Source organism: Bactrocera tryoni, chromosome 1 (assembly GCF_016617805.1).
Source record: "Bactrocera tryoni isolate S06 chromosome 1, CSIRO_BtryS06_freeze2, whole genome shotgun sequence".
Taxonomy (NCBI): Eukaryota; Metazoa; Arthropoda; class Insecta; order Diptera; family Tephritidae; genus Bactrocera; species Bactrocera tryoni.
Window position 1 is genome coordinate 38908217 of NC_052499.1, and position 17581 is coordinate 38925797.

The following is a 17581-nucleotide window of genomic DNA, read 5'->3' on the forward strand; positions in this document are numbered from 1 at the left end:
TCTCCGTAACTTAAAACTACTACACAACGCAATCAGATGCAAATATTTCAAACTCAATTATTGAGGACATCTCAGAGAGGACATCTCTTGATAAAAATAATGATAACGGGTTAGCAATTTCGACAAAGAGATCCAATAATATACATTTAAGTTTTCTGGATAATATATGCATGTTGAAGCTAATATCTAGGACGAGCGTCTTTTTGCTGGAATGATTCATGAAAACCAATCTTTTTTATGAGCTTTTTCTAGTTATGTCCTCCCTATCCATAGAAGCTCAGACACTTGCAGCAACCAATCTCATTTTTAAACCAACTACAGCTGTGTTATTTACGTCACGCTATACTTATCGTAAATAATTTTCAGTATAATCTTATGTTGTAACCTCTCAGGAAACACATTTTAAGCGAACCCATGCAAAGTAACCTCTAATCGGATGCGATACTTTTACCACATACGTGCCGAGTTAGCAATGTCAAAGCCATAACTACAAAGTAAGGCACACCATCGTGACTATATTGCATTCCAATTAAGTACAACAACTGCACTTTATTCAAAGTATATTAATGACCTTTTCCGTTTTAAAGGAACATAATTTAATCCGATTTTATTGGCGGCAAACAGTGACTTGCGGCATTTCAACTGCAGTGGCGTTGTAATTTTTGCACAATAAGCGCGAAAGAATTAAATTTCCTGTTGCGCTTTTCCATGTAGCCGCCAGCACGCACGCACACATATACACGTGCACAAACGTGAGTGCGTGTGTGTGTGTGAGGGAGTCATTCAAAAGAATTGCGTGCTGCACTCGCACGACGGTAATTGGCATAAGTACGCTTTCACCTCAAAGTTAAATTAATTGTGGAACTCATTTAGTAACCACAATGTGGCGGTAAGCAGCTGCAGGCGTGGCGAACGCTTGTGAACGGAGTAGGAAATGCAATGAAATAGAGAGGAAAAGAAACATCGCTGGTAAAATGCAAAATTGTGCCACCACGCGAAGAGATGAGCACGAGTCGGTGTCAGCTGCGTGGTAAATATGAAACGAGCCAGTATACATACCTGCAGAGAAAATCTAATGAGGCGCCCAGCATTTTTCGACTAAAATGTTTCTTAAATATTTTGATTAGAAGATACCCTCATGACGAGGAAGGTAAGTCTTTTATCGGATCAATTCAGTATTCAATCTGAAGTTCCGATTCGATTTTTCGACTTTAAAAAACTAAAAGCTAGGAATCGGAAACTCCGTATTAGCATCTCGAAACGAAATTTTCTAATGTACTATAATTTGCATTGGTGTACACACGACCAAAATAATTTCAAATTTATTTGCAAATACTAGATAACACACTATTTACCGGTTTTTTAGGACGATCAAATATGAATTCATTCTAAAAACTTTTCAAAGCTCGAACTTATTGAACCCGTTTTCTGGAGGCATGCAAAGAAGAGGAGAAATACCCCCTTTCTTAGTAACATTTTATTTGGTGGCAGATTTGTGGAATCTGTTAAACAGTAAATGCTAACTATTTGATTTGAGAAAGAATATCTAAGATTACCTCTCAAGTACTAAAGTCTAATAAACTTATAAAATATATATATAATCTCTTATAACATAATTTATTATTATACTATCTATTATACTTCACATCGATTTCGATCTAAATTTATTATTTCTGCCATGAAATTCCTCATAAAATCTATTAACAATGTGCTGCTTTGAAATCTAAGATGGTCTAGTTGTAAAACGAGATGCTGACTTTCTAGACGACGACAGTTACAAGTACTATCTTGGACCAGTATCATACGTAAACTACAAACGCGCTAGCAATGTAATATGTATTTTTGATAGGCCCAATTTCCCTTCGGACATAATCTTTTGTACGTACGTCGTGTGTGTCGCTAATGGTGCTGGTTAGCGGCAAAATAAAGCTTACTTCCACCACTGCATTTAATGGCACGCATAAAATTAACCATGTCAGGGCGAATTAAGGGAGTGACTGCGGGGCTAGTGGCAGCCGACACAATTACAATGCAGCTCCGCATTCTAATGAAATGCACTTGGGTTGCGTTCACCGCTTTCAGATGGTTGAGTGTGCGCTGACAATAACTTTCACAAGTGGCCACTACTACACGAGTAATGCTAATGAAAGTAACGCGAAAAGTGGATTCAAGTGCAGCAGGTTAAGCAGCTGTTAACTTTACTAACTTTCGCCTCTCGGAATCAACGATTCATTGCTAAGGATAAAGTTAGGAAATGACAATAGAAAGAACTACTTAAAAGGCACTAGTGCATTTCTAATTAATTTCCATACGGTACGTACATATACTATCTTGATTTTAAATCATTAAATAACTTAATTCTACCGTTTCCGTCAATTTCATTGAAACATTTGTCTTTTGAATGAAAAACGATGTGCAACATATGCAATGATATCGAAAGCTCTTCAATGCTGCATATGACGACGCCTCTCCTCAGACCCGACGGTCCTTCAGATTTAACCTCTTGTTGTTTATAAAATTGGGCAAGCGACTTGCTCAACCTACATACTTTAAAGCCATTAAAAAAAAAAACTATTTTCCTGACGAATTAAAGTTTTAAAATCGCTGAACCAAGCATGTAAGCTATGGGGATGTTCGAGCAAGCAAATAACTGCACCAATATTGGGCACTGTTATTTTTCTACAGATACTTGAGCTGATACTTGCAGGGTTTGTCCGGACCGACTGGAATCGGTAGACGGTTTTCCTAGCTAACGAACAAGCGGCTGGTTGTATCTGAGCACCTGGAGAGTCAGGACAAACATTTTCGCACGACGTGTTTCTAGAATAAAATACAGCGTTCGTTAGAGCAGAGTTGCGCGATTAAATTCTGTGTGAAACTCGGTAAATCTGTGACAAAGACGCTTGAAATGATCAAGCAGGCTTACCCAGATGTTGCTATAGCAAGAAGTGGTGTGTTTCTTTGGCACCAGGCCTATTTGGAGGTCCGGGAAGAGGTCGCTGATGAAGACCGTGCTGGGAGACCTGCGACTTCGACAAACACCGGCAATGTGACTCGTGTGCGCATAGTTTTGAACTCAGACCGCCGACTAAGTATTCGTTTAGTTGCCCAGATGTTAAATTTATCGAAGTCTGTAGTTCATGACATTGTGACGGAGCACTTGAACATGCGCAAGGTGTGCGCGAAGATGGTCCCAAAAGTGCTCACTGATGACCAGAAATTGCGACGAGTGGAAGTGTGCCAATAAAATTTAAACATATGTGAAAGCGACCCCTAAATTTTGAATGATGTAATCACAGGACTTTTTTGGTTTCCTTGTGTTCAAGTCTGATACTGGTTTGGCTACCTGCTCGTAGTGGAATCACGGGAAAAACTGATCAAAATGCACCCTTATCCCAATCGCAACAGACTGGGTCTTACAAGATATCAAAAAATACATCGCACCTGGGTCATCTAGATACGAAATTCGTGCATTTAAGTGCCATCAGTGAACATTCAAATCCCGTTGATAATCGTTACAGCTGTAAATGCAATAGTCCTAAACATCCTTTCATTTCGACTACTTGACATATATCATAAAAGAGAGAACTTGCCCATTTTTTAATTTTTTTCTCAAAACCTCCACGATCGGATTGTGTTGTGATAGGATACAAATCTTGGTCTGATGACCATTATTTATTAAAGATTAGATCATAGACAGATGATCATTATTTATTAAATATTATATACATATGTATACATCCATTTCTGCCAATTATCATTTTGTTTACGACCACCAAACTGCTAAGAGAGGAAAACGGCGAATTGACAACGTTCAAAGATAATCAAATTAACATCTGAGAGCATTATTATGAAAAATTGCTCTCTTCCATTTCTTCGTGCGGACTCATAACAAAATAGTTGTCGGTCTCCTTAGTGCAGGGGCTACGTAAGGAACTAGCTGGCTTCATATCCCATTGCCCATGTGTAGAGGATATCAATACCTTAAGAGTTATTGAAGAACTGGCTGTAGAGTAGCTCATTTTTGTCTTGATTTGTCATCGTCCGTTGTTATTTTTATTTATAACATGCCTTTTGAATGCATCAACCGCCACTTTAGGTGTCGAAAAACGTTAACCTTTGAGTTTGTTTTGCATGAATTGTTACCGAAACCAGAACTGATTTTGGACGATCTTCACGAAATTCGTCATGGAGTGATCTACGAGTTCAACTTAATTCATCATACCATCGATAAACTCTGGTCCTTGATGAAGACTCATTGTCAAAAATTTAATTATGTTTATCTATGCATTACTGATGGTTAATCCACGTCGAAAATTGTAAAAAATAATCGCCAAAAATGTTAGAGGTTTAATTTCATTTTTTTCTCAAGAATAACATTTTGGGCTACTGTAAACAATACACGTTTTGGCATGCGATTCTGAGTATGCACACCATCAAAAATGTCGAACTTTACGATAAAATTGAGAGTTTCCAGATTGCAACACTAGTAGTTTGGGTTTATTTTAATAGCTTAATCCCGAAACACAAAAGGCAACCTGCGTATCTTGAGGTATAAGCAGTTGTCTTAGAAGATTTGGAGTATACGTGCAATATCTCTATGTTGTCCCATAAATACTCGCACATGTCCTTAAAACCTTAAGCTCTTCGCTGCACAGACAGGATTTAAAATCGCCAAAGCTCCCTCGGAAAAATCGTTGAGTTTGATCTTTCGCAACCGATGCCTTCAAACTATTACACGGGTATTCTGCCCAAGTGTTAGCAATCCTAAACTCTGAACCGCAACCAAACAATACCGGTCCATATCGAAATTCGACGCCGAAATTGGAAATGAACTGGACATAGGTTGCCAAAATCTCATGACGACATTACCAGAACAGCGTTAGAGTAGAATCCTCAAGGAAATCGAAGACCCGGGCAGCCAGCCAACAAATCGAGGCGGAAATTCGAAGTAGAAACGCAGAAAAGAAATTATTCATGGAGAGAAGTGATAGTGATATATAATTTGTTAGTTGAAGCCGTAAATAAAATTTTCATTCTTGAATTTTTAATTCAAGATGCCTGTATTTACATACATAGATCCATGGCTTTAAATTTAAAAATAATAAATATGTATTACATAATATTTTTAGGTTTTATTTTAATAGCTTAAAGTAAATCTACACTTTGCAGTAGTTTCCACTTCCTCCGCTGATACCAGCGTATATACAGTGATTATTAAAATAACAGCGAGAAATATGTGTATGTGTGTTTAAGAGCATAGTAGAAGCAATGAAATAAGCGGCTACGAATAATCGGCTGCAGTCTCGACGCCAGGTATTAAAACACTTTACTAGCGCTACGTGATGGCCGCGAGGAGCAGCTGCTAGGACATAAGAAAAGCGACGAGTAACGACGACGATGGACATAAGGATGCACAGCACCAGCGTAGCATTTAAAATGCGGCCAGAAGACGCTTGGCGCATGGTGGCACGTAGCGGATGGCGGCAGGAAGCGCAAGAAATTGTAACAAATTTAAATGACTTCATTGCCGTGCACACAGTGAATGTCAATGCAGCCGTTGCAGCGCCAGCGTCAGGCATTCTTTCAGCCGCATTTGCCATTGTCGTTATTTTATTGTCATTGCGGCAATTGTTGGTGTGGCTAGCCTGCCGCAGTTGCACACTCCACCCAACAACATCCCTACTACGTACACACACATTAACCCGCGGCGTTACTACTGTGCTGCTTTCTTGCTCTTCATCGCTTTCTGACCCGCCTTTGGTTTGGTCTTCGGCGGCACTTGTTGTTTGTCCGCGTGCAACTCGCTCTCGTCAAGTTGTATGCGCCGGAAGAGCACGGCATCGGTGTGCGCAGCAAGTGGCCTTGTTACAGTTTCATTAGATGACAACGACGGCGCTGCTGTTGTGGCAAAGCATTCGCCCAAATTACGCCATAACCGTTGCTCTGGCGGCACTGCCAATTTATTGAGCAACTTGCCACACAACTGCGGCATAATCGGTTGCAACACAATACCGCAGATGCGCAACGTGTCCATTGTCATAGCGATTATCGTCTCCAGCCGTTGGAAATTTTCAATATTCTGCACATTTGCGGCGTCCGTCGCCCCACTGCCGGGAGTTGCTGCCGCCGCCGGGCGCTTCAGCTCCCACGGTCGTGCCGTCTCGAAGAAGTTATTGGCTGCATGCAAAGTGGATATAACGGTGTCCACGACCAAATAGAAATTGTTATCCGCATAATGCTGGGCGCAACGTGCTGCAAATATAAATATTAGTCATAAAGTTGCCAGTTGATGAGTAATAAAGGGAATCTCAAGTAGATAATAGAATGAGAAATGGAATGTCGGTGACTCGGCGAGTAAAGTGCGCGTAAAATTAAGTGTTAATGCTGGACAGCAGGGCAACAAGTGTGCTTTATGAGCACGTTGAAGGAAGAAATTGTAAAAATATTTATATTTCTCGATTTGATTTCATAACTTCATTGACTTTAGTTAGAGGGAGGGTGAGTTTTGCTATAAGTAAATCTTACAGTAAAGTATTTATGGGTAATTTGTAGTAAGGTTATAAAACAGGCAGGGGGCATTGATAATTCCCTTCTCTGCGAAGAGTATGGTTTTGACATATACATATGTATGTATATTCTCGACCGCAATTTCTAATACTGGTCTCTTCTAACCTAGTCTGGGGACTTCAAGGAGTTATATTTTATTTCTACTATCTTCATGAAGGCAAAACTTCAAATAATTCTGTTGTCGCATTGGCATCTGAAACGAAGACTGAACCATTGCGATTCAATTCGGGACTACCTGTCAAGCTAATGTTATCCCAGAGAGTATAAAGGTAAATTTTAATTCTCTCTTTGATAGTAGATTTCTTACATTCACTGATGAGGGATAATCTGAGTTGACATTTAGTGACTTCCTTGGTCAGGATATATGCTACTTTAAGTATTAAAGATAACCATTCCGGACCTAATGGGTATCTTGAGAACCTTGAGAATATTAGGAAGCATTGAAAAACTTTGCAACCTGCACTAATCAGCTGAAAATTTCCTTAACGGCATTGCATTTTAATGTTTTGCTATTTTTTTTCAGAAGTGCTTTTCAATACTTAAAACTTTACGAATTTCCATCATCAAGCAGAAAACTTTCGCCATAGCAAGGAGAGTGCGTCTTTAAAATTTCTCACCAAAATTTTCCGATTTAATGAAGCGAAAACGCCGAATAAGCGTAACTTAAATTGCTTTAATGAAAGTTGTGAGCATGTAAAACTTTACTAATCATCGCGGCATGCAACTGGCGAGGGAGTCGAGGAAATATTGCAGTAGCAACTGGTGAGCTGATGCATTTTCTTATTTGGTATATGTATGTGTGTAAACGCTGTATTTCTAATTTTCGCGCTGGTAAATAAATTTCTTTCTATGCTGCACCGGCAGAGCGCTCACGGCGCAAAAATCCAATTTTTTGCGATGTGGTTTAGATCGCGGCGATGCAAAGCCACCAACAAATGCACTCCCTATTATTCATGTGTACTTGAGTGCATATAACGGAGCAAGCTACCTTCAATTTGCTGCAAGGAGTCCTGTAGTCGCTTGGCTGCATCCATCTGCAACAAATCGGCGAGTTGCGCCGCGTGCAGACGTGGGTAAACTTGTTGCGGATTAAGGGATTTCGCACAAGCTCGTGATAAAAGATTTCCCAGTGTGTCTGCCAGTTCAGAGTTCAGGATGCGCAAAGCTTTCACGTTGCTAAAGTCTGCAAAAGAAAAACAGAGACAAAAAGAAGGATGTATTAAAGTGGTGTATATTTGAAAATTAGAGAATAACGTGATATAAATACGAACTGGTTTTGTTGTACTCGCGTAAAAATTATATGAACGCCATATTTATGTTTCTGCAGCATGTTTACGTGCGTGACGTTTTTAATATATAATTTGAAAACGTTGCATGTGCGACATGCAGTTCCCACCCCAAAAGTTAAAAGTTATTCATTATTTCCATCATAAGAGCACTGCGCGAAGAATAAAATTTTGACTTGCAAGTACAAAGTTATAAAACGATAACGCTTTTTTAAGAAAATCATCTCCTCCGATGAGGCTCAATTACATATGAATGGTGCGGTAAACGAACAAAACTGTCGATTCTGGTGCGAAAAAACACACATTAACCTAAATTGACAGTGGTTTTTGGTCTGGTTGAATAATCGGTCCGTACTTCTTTCAAAATGAAGTTGGTGACACCGCTACCGTCAGTGGTATAGATTGATGATAACCAATTTTTATGCTGGCAATTGGAAGAAGTTGATCTTGACAACATCTGGTTCCGTAGCCGGATCTGCTAGTAATATCCTAAAACTCGACGAAACTGTGCACTAATAAAACTAGACAACTGTTGGAACCACCCATATCTACCAAGATTTGTACTTACTTATAAAAGTGTTATATACACACAAACAAATGCATTCCAAAGCAGGAAACGTATTATGAACTTATTAGACCCTCAACATATCGTATTTGAATAGATGGTAAAATTGCAACATATTGCGACGAAATTAATTAATTTATTTATTTATTTTTATTTATAATAATTCATATAACAAAAAGAGTTTTATTATATAAATACATAAACGCACCACTGGCTACGAGGCCTTCAGCCGTCTTGTAATTATAACTAGGTGAAAAATTCTATTTGCTAAGGGTTAGTAAAGATGTAAGTTGCTTAAATATATTTTAACAAATCGTTGGTTTTTAAGAATCTATATACAATCATCACGTTTTTTTCTGAAGGTTCACTTAGTAGTTTTATGAGATCAATGTTGCCAGAGTTGTGGGCTGTTGGGTGAAGCATCGGACAGAGTGTGAGTAAGTGTTTGATAGAAGCGGTGTCATCGCAAAGGGGGCAAATGGATGGGCTTTTACCCGATAGTAAGTGGGCGTGTGTTATGATAGTGTGTCCAATCCTTAATCGAGTATATGTCTTCATTGCGCTAGTTGGAACTGTTGACGAGTAGATTATACGATTTCTGGCTGGGTTTATGACCGCGTAGTGATGTTCAAATGTTTTCCATTCGCTTGCGTTTTTTTGATTAATTTAAGCAACACATGTCTATGCAACAGCATTCGAATTGACTAGCAACGAGCGCACTGCTCCGGCAATAACAACAAACAACCACACATGCTCCTGCATATTTACTCTCACTCTTATTCAAAGCTTCGCATTCGAAATCTCAGTAAAACATTTTCTTATTAGCCATTTGAGAGATGTGGCACGTCGCTATTGCTCTGCTTCCCCTCAGGTGGGCAATTGAATGAGAAAGTCGAACTAATCGCTTATTTGAGCATTGCTGACAATTTAATTGCATGACTTACACACATCTTATGCATTTTGCGATTTCACAATTTTTCCCCAAGTTAGTAGGCAAAACAGAAAATTGTGCCAAACAAATTTACGATGCATGCCCCACAATCCACAGATGGATAAAATTGTTAAACGTGGTATAATAAGTGCTAAGAGCGATTTAAAATGTTGGAAATCATTGACTAGCTTTGCACATCTGTTGCCCCATGCATTTGACCATGCATTCAAATCGCTGTAGTAATCAGCGTTTTGCCTCTGCTTTCTAAAGACTTAAGAGGAAATTGATGCGCTGGGACGAGCATAACAACAAATTATATAATTTATAAATTCGTCCAAGTGAAAAAATTATAAGCTTCTTTGGAGCAGGTATTAAAAGTGTGTCCTTTACAGGATCATATTGCTGCATTGGCGGATTGGTCTGCGATTTATGTGCTTTCCGGACACTGAGAGTATTGCTCGCTTAATGTGGCGACATCAAAGTTAAATGTGGTCTTTGTCATATTTGTTGATTTCATGGGAGTTATAGGCTTCTAACTTTTTACTCTTTGAAGAATTTACTTTTCGTTTTTATATGAACGTCAGCAGTGGTCTATTTTTTCCTTTTTTGAAATATATTAGAAACATTCGATATTCATTAGGTAACTGAAACTACTTAGCATAAAAAATATACTTAAGTTTCATAGAAAATAGTTACATGTGCAAAATGGAGATCTCTTTAAAATTCATTTCAAATATTATTTAGCAAATATACCATATAATAAAATTATATAATAAATTAAGTCAATGAAATTTTATACACTTTCAGTATCCAATAGAATTACCCTTACATATGTATCGGGTGATTTTTTAAGAGCTTGATAACTTTTTTTTAAAAAAAAACGCATAAAATTTGCAAAATCTCATCGGTTCTTTATTTGAAACGTTAGATTGGTTCATGACATTTACTTTTTGAAGATAATTTCATTTAAATGTTGACTCATGTGGTTTCAACAAGATGGCGCTACATGCCACACAGCTCGCGATTCTATGGCCATTTTGAGGGAAAACTTCGGAGATCAATTCATCTCAAGAAATGGACCCGTAAGTTGGCCACCAAGATCATGCGATTTAACGCCTTTAGACTATTTTTTGTGGGGCTACGTCAAGTCTAAAGTCTACAGAAATAAGCCAGCAACTATTCCAGCTTTGGAAGACAACATTTCCGAAGAAATTCGGGCTATTCCGGCCGGAAATGCTCGAAAAAGTTGCCCAAAATTGGACTTTCCGAATGGACCACCTAAGACGCAGCCGCGGTCAAGCATTTAAATGAAATTATCTTCAAAAAGTAAATGTCATGAACCAATCTAACGTTTCAAATAAAGAACCGATGAGATTTTGCAAATTTTATGCGTTTTTTTTTAAAAAAAAGTTATCAAGCTCTTAAAAAATCACCCGATACTTTCACCATACATAATCTTAGTTGCCTGGACTCTACTAATCTTCGCACAGTGGTTAACTCAAAAGAATATCACCCTTGGAGCAGTGACGTCCTCTACGTACTAAAATTAAAATTTTTTATTTGTTATATAATGTATGTAATAATCCACTCAATCGAATTCATTATGCATACATTGACAAAATTTTGTCGACACTTTTCATCGAGCAAAATTAAAAACTGCTATTTCAGTGAACAGTCAAAAAATACGTGGATGTGTGCAAAAATATCAAGCATAAAATGAAATAAATCTAATAGGGTTTTTACTCCTTTTTAATCTCTATATTCTATTTAACAGAAACTAAATACGTGCGAACAACCAACGAAAAGGAATATGCCTTTGCTGCACTGTTATTTCAATGAACACAGCTGACTGAGATGTGCACTTAGCGGTAAAAGAAGTCAATATTTGTGATGACTATATGAACCGGGTGTACCACATAATACCCAAAATCAAAATCCCCAACATCAAAATCCTCTTTTTCTGTGTGAAATACATTGAAATTAGATTTAAAATCGCTGCGATTTTAAACCTAATTTCAATGTATTTCACACATAAAAAGTTAATTCTATACTCAATATTATATCTAAAGTTGAATTTCACGAGATATTTTATGTTTAATGGTTTCACGAATATTTAGTAGGTAAATTAAAGAAAATGCAATACATGTTATATCAATCAGTTTAACAGTCCTGTACATTTCTTGGTTCGTTGGTATATGTAACCTTTCGAAGTCGGCTTATTTTAATTTTTTGGGCTCGTTTCGATGGTAAGTACACCCAGCGGTCTGGTGGGCAATCTACAATTGCTTCCCAATAATTTGGGAAGGCGCTAGTGAAGATGATGTACTCAAATCCTTTACTTTGTTGTTCGCCTGTGCCACAGATACTTCATGGGCCTTTGGATCATGATTATGGACAGTAGGAGCGCGTTGTATTACATGATCGCCACTATTTTCCTCTAAATCCGTCATGCGTTCTCGTCTATATCTATATATTGTTATATATGGGTACATATATATGTCACTACGAATTAAAACTCAACTAAAGAGCGGTTTTACTATTTTTTATATGATCTCTAATAATATTTAATAAAAATAAAAAAATGGGGATTTTGTGACACAGCCTCAAAAAAAAGGTGGGGATTTCGTGTTAGGGGATTTTAATTTTGGGGATTTTTTTTTTTGGGATTTTGTGGCACTCCCATATGAACCATGGAACCATGCAAATAAAGCTTTTTAATCACCAAAAATTACGTTTTCAAACTGGTCCTTTTAAAACCAATATTTGTCGCAAAAGGAAACACGTTCATTTTAAGCTCCATTATTTGATGAACACGCTTGATAATGGTTGATAGGTTAAATTCTACTTGCGTGTTCGCTAGTTATCTTCTTCTTATTGCGTTTATCAACTGCTGCTAACCAACCAGTACGCGTAAAGCTTAGTACGCAGCTCTCAAGAAATGTAAAAACTTCATATAAAAAAACGCTTAAGAAACGGGCAAGAAACTTTCCTGCGATAAATTTACTTGTGCTAGTACGCAGCTCTCAAGAAATCTAGTACTAATTTTTGATACTTTTTTTCAGTAAAATGTGAATATGGCAAACCTGGTTCTTGCGAGAAGAAACATCAAATCAACAATTGTTTCTTGAAGGAAATTCGAAGTAATCGTCAAATTCATCCTAAATTAGTTGAAATCATTATTATGAAGTATATTCCATTTTGAAATGTTGTATAAAACCTACCAATCATCAACAACATTTCTTAAATCTCAATGAAAATATTTATGTTACCATACACATACACACATACATATTACGCACAAAGTTTGTTTTCTTTGTTTATTCTCTCTTGCTCTTCTAATGCAGATCATTCACAATGCGTAACCAGCTGTCAAAATTACTTGAGAAATAATGTATTTTTTTTCTTGAGCAATTACTTGAGAGCTGCGTACCAACCTTAATACTCCATAGTATTGAGAATCTTTCAAATAATTTGTGACTGTATTACGAAGCAAAACTTTTACAAATTTTTTGCCGACTTTTTAGCAATCTAACTATTCTAAAACGCTTCCCATTCGAAAGTTCTGCACCACGTGGCATTCTTCCCATATAGTTAGAATTAAGAGAAATTAATTGCCATATTATGGTTCATGTTAAAAGTTGAATAAGTCACATTAAACTCAGTAAAACGATCTTCTTACTTTGTTAAAGAGAGATATAATTTTAGAAGAGCGAGAGAAGCACCAGCTGTTAGGGATTTATTGAATGGGAAATATGGGACATATGTTTCTATGCCTTTGATTTAATATCTTTAACTTACTTTTTTTCCAATTTTTCACTGTAACTAAAATCAAAATTTATATGTTGTCTCTACAACCGCTAGAACACAAATAGATGAATTTGAACATATGTATACTTCTTCTGAGAAGCTACATATTGCATATAACGAATTTTGTTTATTTCGCTATTTCGAGACATTAAACGTAGAAAATTTTCGATCTATCAACGTTCTTTCTCTTATCGCCATATATGGGAATATACATATATTATTCAGCTGATAACACACTTATCATCACAAAAATCGTATGAAAAAAACAGAGTTGGCCAGTGTAATTAGAAGTAAGAGTAAGGAAATGAACTCGAATATATTTTTCTGAAGATTTACTCAACTTGTGTTTGAGTTTATAGAAAAAATTCTATATTGACATTTTGATACTCGTACAAAGGAGCAGCTACTGCGCACATCTTCGAAATCACATTTTTCAAAAAGACGCCTACAAGCGAAAGTGATGCTTGGAACTTGTGCTATGTGAAATTAATAGAAGCAGGAAAGAAAAGGTTAAGTTCGGGTGAAACATTTTATGTAGGTTGCCTTTTATATTTCGCGCTTTGGCAACCGTAGTATTATAATCTGGCAATTCACAACTTTATAGTAAAGCTTGACGTTTTTGATATTATACATGCTCCAAACGTTTTGGCAGACGAACGCTATTTGTGCTGTTTACAGTAACTTAAAATATTCATTTCGGGCAAAAATGGAAATAAATAGCGAACATTTTCGTGCGATTAGTTATTACAACATTCACTACTGTGTACTGATGGTGCCGTGACTTAAATCGTCGTCGTAGATCACTCCAAGACGAAATTCGCCGTTTAATGATTATTAAGTGTGAACGTTTTCCGCGTTTTGTATAATTCTTTTTTCAGTGTGAAGAATGCATGAAAAATGGGGTTCACACAATTTCATCATTTTGTCTGCAGTAGTTTATGAGAAAATAATTTTACAATTTATTAATGCTCTAAAATTCAACCTTCAATAACGTTAACAAAAAAAAATAATAATTTTGACGAAATATTTATATCACGCAGTATGTGTCTTGTCCCTCATTTCAAAATCAGTGATTTAGCGAAATTTTCAAGGTCCTCTTGACATGGTCGACTCAGCACATACTTACGATTTTATTCAATTTACGGACAATGACATAGTATTATTGGAGGGAGACGCCCTCTGAACGGTATTTACGCTATACAGTCGATCGCAAGTTCGAAAATGTTTACATTAGGCATATGGGGGCTAATACTAATAGTATACATATGTATAGTAAGTATTGTACCGATTTTACCCCATTTTCATTTAAGAGCTTCACTGATATTTTTGGTAAAAAAAGTAATAAATAGATACTATCATATGGTATCTGAGGACTTGAAAAGCCATGATCACATTTTATACATGTTTGGACATGAGATGACGTCCCTTAGACGCATTATTTGCTCATGGTTTTATTCGAATAACATTATTGGTGTTTGATTTTGGTGATTTCTCCTTCTACCTGTCTTGTTATTTATGTTTCCAGTTTCTTCACAATGATCAGACCCTCTGACTTTACATATACTTTTCGCAAAATGGGGGACTTTAAAAAACGGTGAAATCTTTGTCAGCAAACTGTAAGCATTAATATGTTAGGTATTGTATGTTATGTATTGGATATAGCAGTCTATGTGAGTCGATTAACTTAAGTAAAAAGCAATACTTTGTGTATGTGTGCTTAAGACTCAGAAGATTTCCTTCATGGTCGGGGCTATAAGCTTCAATCAAAGCCAAGGTGTTGCTCTTATAAGCAGCAGAAAGCTCACAAACTGTGTGGGTAAGCAATTCCTTAGACTCGAGCAAAGGTACGCTTATACATATTTACTACTTCAGGTATGTTTGGTGCGCCAAAAGTCTACAGGTGCCATTTTTAAAACCCCAATATACAAGCAACATTCTTGTAAAGCGGCGCGTTATTACTTGAGTGGAAATCTTGAACTCAGCTGCGAATACACATGCAAATGTTGGCTCCGAGCCAAAATGATGTCAAACTAGCAGATGCATAGACAGCAAAATATACACCCGCAAACATACAGCAACAGTGAACATGTAGACCTACGTAAATGGTCGAAAGCCACCTTGTAGCCTTTGTCTATTTGCTTAAGTGGCGCTCGAGCTCTGCTATGCGGTGTGCGCTATGTGTGCCACAAACAAACGGTAACATCGGCACACATACAATACATATTTACATAATGCGCTCGAAGCAGCAAAGTCAGTGCAGGCAAACAAGTCAAAAGAAACGCCATAAGCTCTCACTTCGCCGCCCTGTGCGTGAGCGTCTGTAAATATCGGCATTTCACTGCTCAGCTTTTACAAGTTTTCTCCACTTGCGTCAAGCAGCTGCTCAGCATGGTTTCTGCCACGACAAGGTGTTCTGAATAGTGTTAGTGTGTGCGCTTGGATTAGTGTCAGGAGTTATGTCCGTGTGTATGTTAACGAATTTCTTTGTTTCGAGCTATTCGCAAAAGGCGTGAGGAGAGTTCCACCGTTCACAGAACTTGCTGACTAAACGGTTGTGATAGACTGGTAGTTGGATCGTATTAAATTTAATTCTCGACTTTTTGTTCTTGCTTCCGGACTTCCAACACAAATTTGGCCCTACACAGATACCTTTAAATATATTTACGCAAAGAGGGAACTTGTATGAGAAAGTGCAAGTAACGGCAGTTGCAATTATTTTAATGCGCCACATTTCCCAAGCATATATTTTTTCACAAAAATTACAAAAACACACAAGGTATTGTTCTTACAGAAAGGCAAATGCGTAGGCGCCAGCCACATTGTAAAATTCAGATTACAACGCAAGCACTTGAAGCACTTCCAGCTGGCAGAGTCCGTTTTTCGGGGGCAAAAGTTTGCAACAAGCACTTGTGTTATTTGTTTTAATGTTAGCTGTATGAATTTTGAAATGTGCCACATAGAAGCCTGAATGCAAACGAATATATGTGTATATAATATAAGTATGTCTATTTATTAATTTCCAATGCGTTCGCTCTGTCTCTAACTAAACTCACATTCCTCTGCTCAGCAGGCTTACGAATAAATCCTTAATACATATGTTTTCACGTGCATTTCCGACAATTCTTTCCTGGAAAACAAATAGCACATGTGCACTGCGTATACGTAACTTTTAAATGTTTAATGGTGTTTTAATTGCATGCGTCCTAATATGTGTGTGCTTTCGAAATAAAATACTCACAAAATATTGTTGCAAATTGTGAAATCTAAGTGCATGCAGCCTTTTAATAAATCAAAATCACGTATTTTTTTGTAAACGTCCTTACTTATTGTGTATTTCCCAGATCTCTTTATGGCATAAATTCAAAACTGCAATCCATACATTTGTAAATTTGGGAAAAATTGTATAATGCCAAAAAAGTTTGCGGATTTCAAACAATCTCTGCCAAAATTTCAAATATTTATACAAATACAATATGTATATTATATATGTACATACAAGGAGTGTTCCAAAGTAAACAGGACTTAAAAAAAACAGAACAAATGATTTTTTCAGCAAAATCAATTTATTTTATTCAAATAGTCTCCTTCTGCTTCAATACAGCTTTTTGCACGGTCCAAAAGCATGTCGAACGAATGTTTTAGCTCGTTGGCCGGTATGGCCGCCAGTATGCCGTATGAAAACGTTGAAATCACTCGTGTACTCTGCTACGGGATAGGAAATCATCGCCATAAACTCGTTTCATCAATTGAAACGCTTTAGCAAAAGTTTTACCAATTTAAAAAAAATTTAATGTTGTCTCTTTGCTCGAAGCTCATTTTCAAACACAAACAAACATACTGATACCTAAGATGCAATAACTTCTCTTCTAATCGATGAAATGTCATAAAATTCTCACTGGACAATCGATAAAGATATATATATCGACAAAAAGATGGCGCCACCAGGGGGCGCTAGATTCAAAAAGTCCTGTCTACTTTGGAACTCACCTTGTATATACAATGACATTTTATGTTTGAGAGACATTTTTGTTTATTTTGTTGTTAGACAATATTAATAATATATTACAGCTGTTATGACAACAAATATATACTCATATAACCACAGTATTTAAGCTGATAAAAGTATACTATCAAAAATTGATATTGCGCACGAATCTGCTTATTTTCTCATTTAAAATCTTAAAATTGCAGAGGGAAGCGAGACGCATTTGCAGACAAAAAATAGAGAGGGCGAAAAGCGTGGGTACGAAGAACTTGACCAGCTGGCCGTCAGGAATTGTGCTCGAACATTCTACGAAAAGATGCGGCAACTAACAGAAGGCTTCAAGATCGTAGCATACTCTTGTAGAACCCCTAGAGGTTAACTAGTGACTAATGATCAGAGCATACTCGTACTAAAATTATGGAGGAAACACTTTTCCA

At 37.1% G+C, this 17581-nt stretch overlaps 1 protein-coding gene across 1 annotated transcript in view; it reads right to left on the reverse strand.

Annotated features, from left to right (window-relative positions):
* Positions 1-5115: 5115 nt before the first annotated feature.
* The window catches only part of LOC120782656 (methionine--tRNA ligase, mitochondrial), a 41059-nt gene continuing 28593 nt past the window's right edge, over positions 5116-17581 (reverse strand). The window contains exons 6-7 of the mRNA XM_040115029.1: positions 7559-7753; positions 5116-6255 (exon numbers count right to left, since the gene is read on the reverse strand). Coding sequence (XP_039970963.1) covers positions 5717-6255; positions 7559-7753 — 734 coding nt within the window. The 3' untranslated portion in view covers positions 5116-5716. The remainder of the gene's footprint in view (positions 6256-7558; positions 7754-17581) is intronic.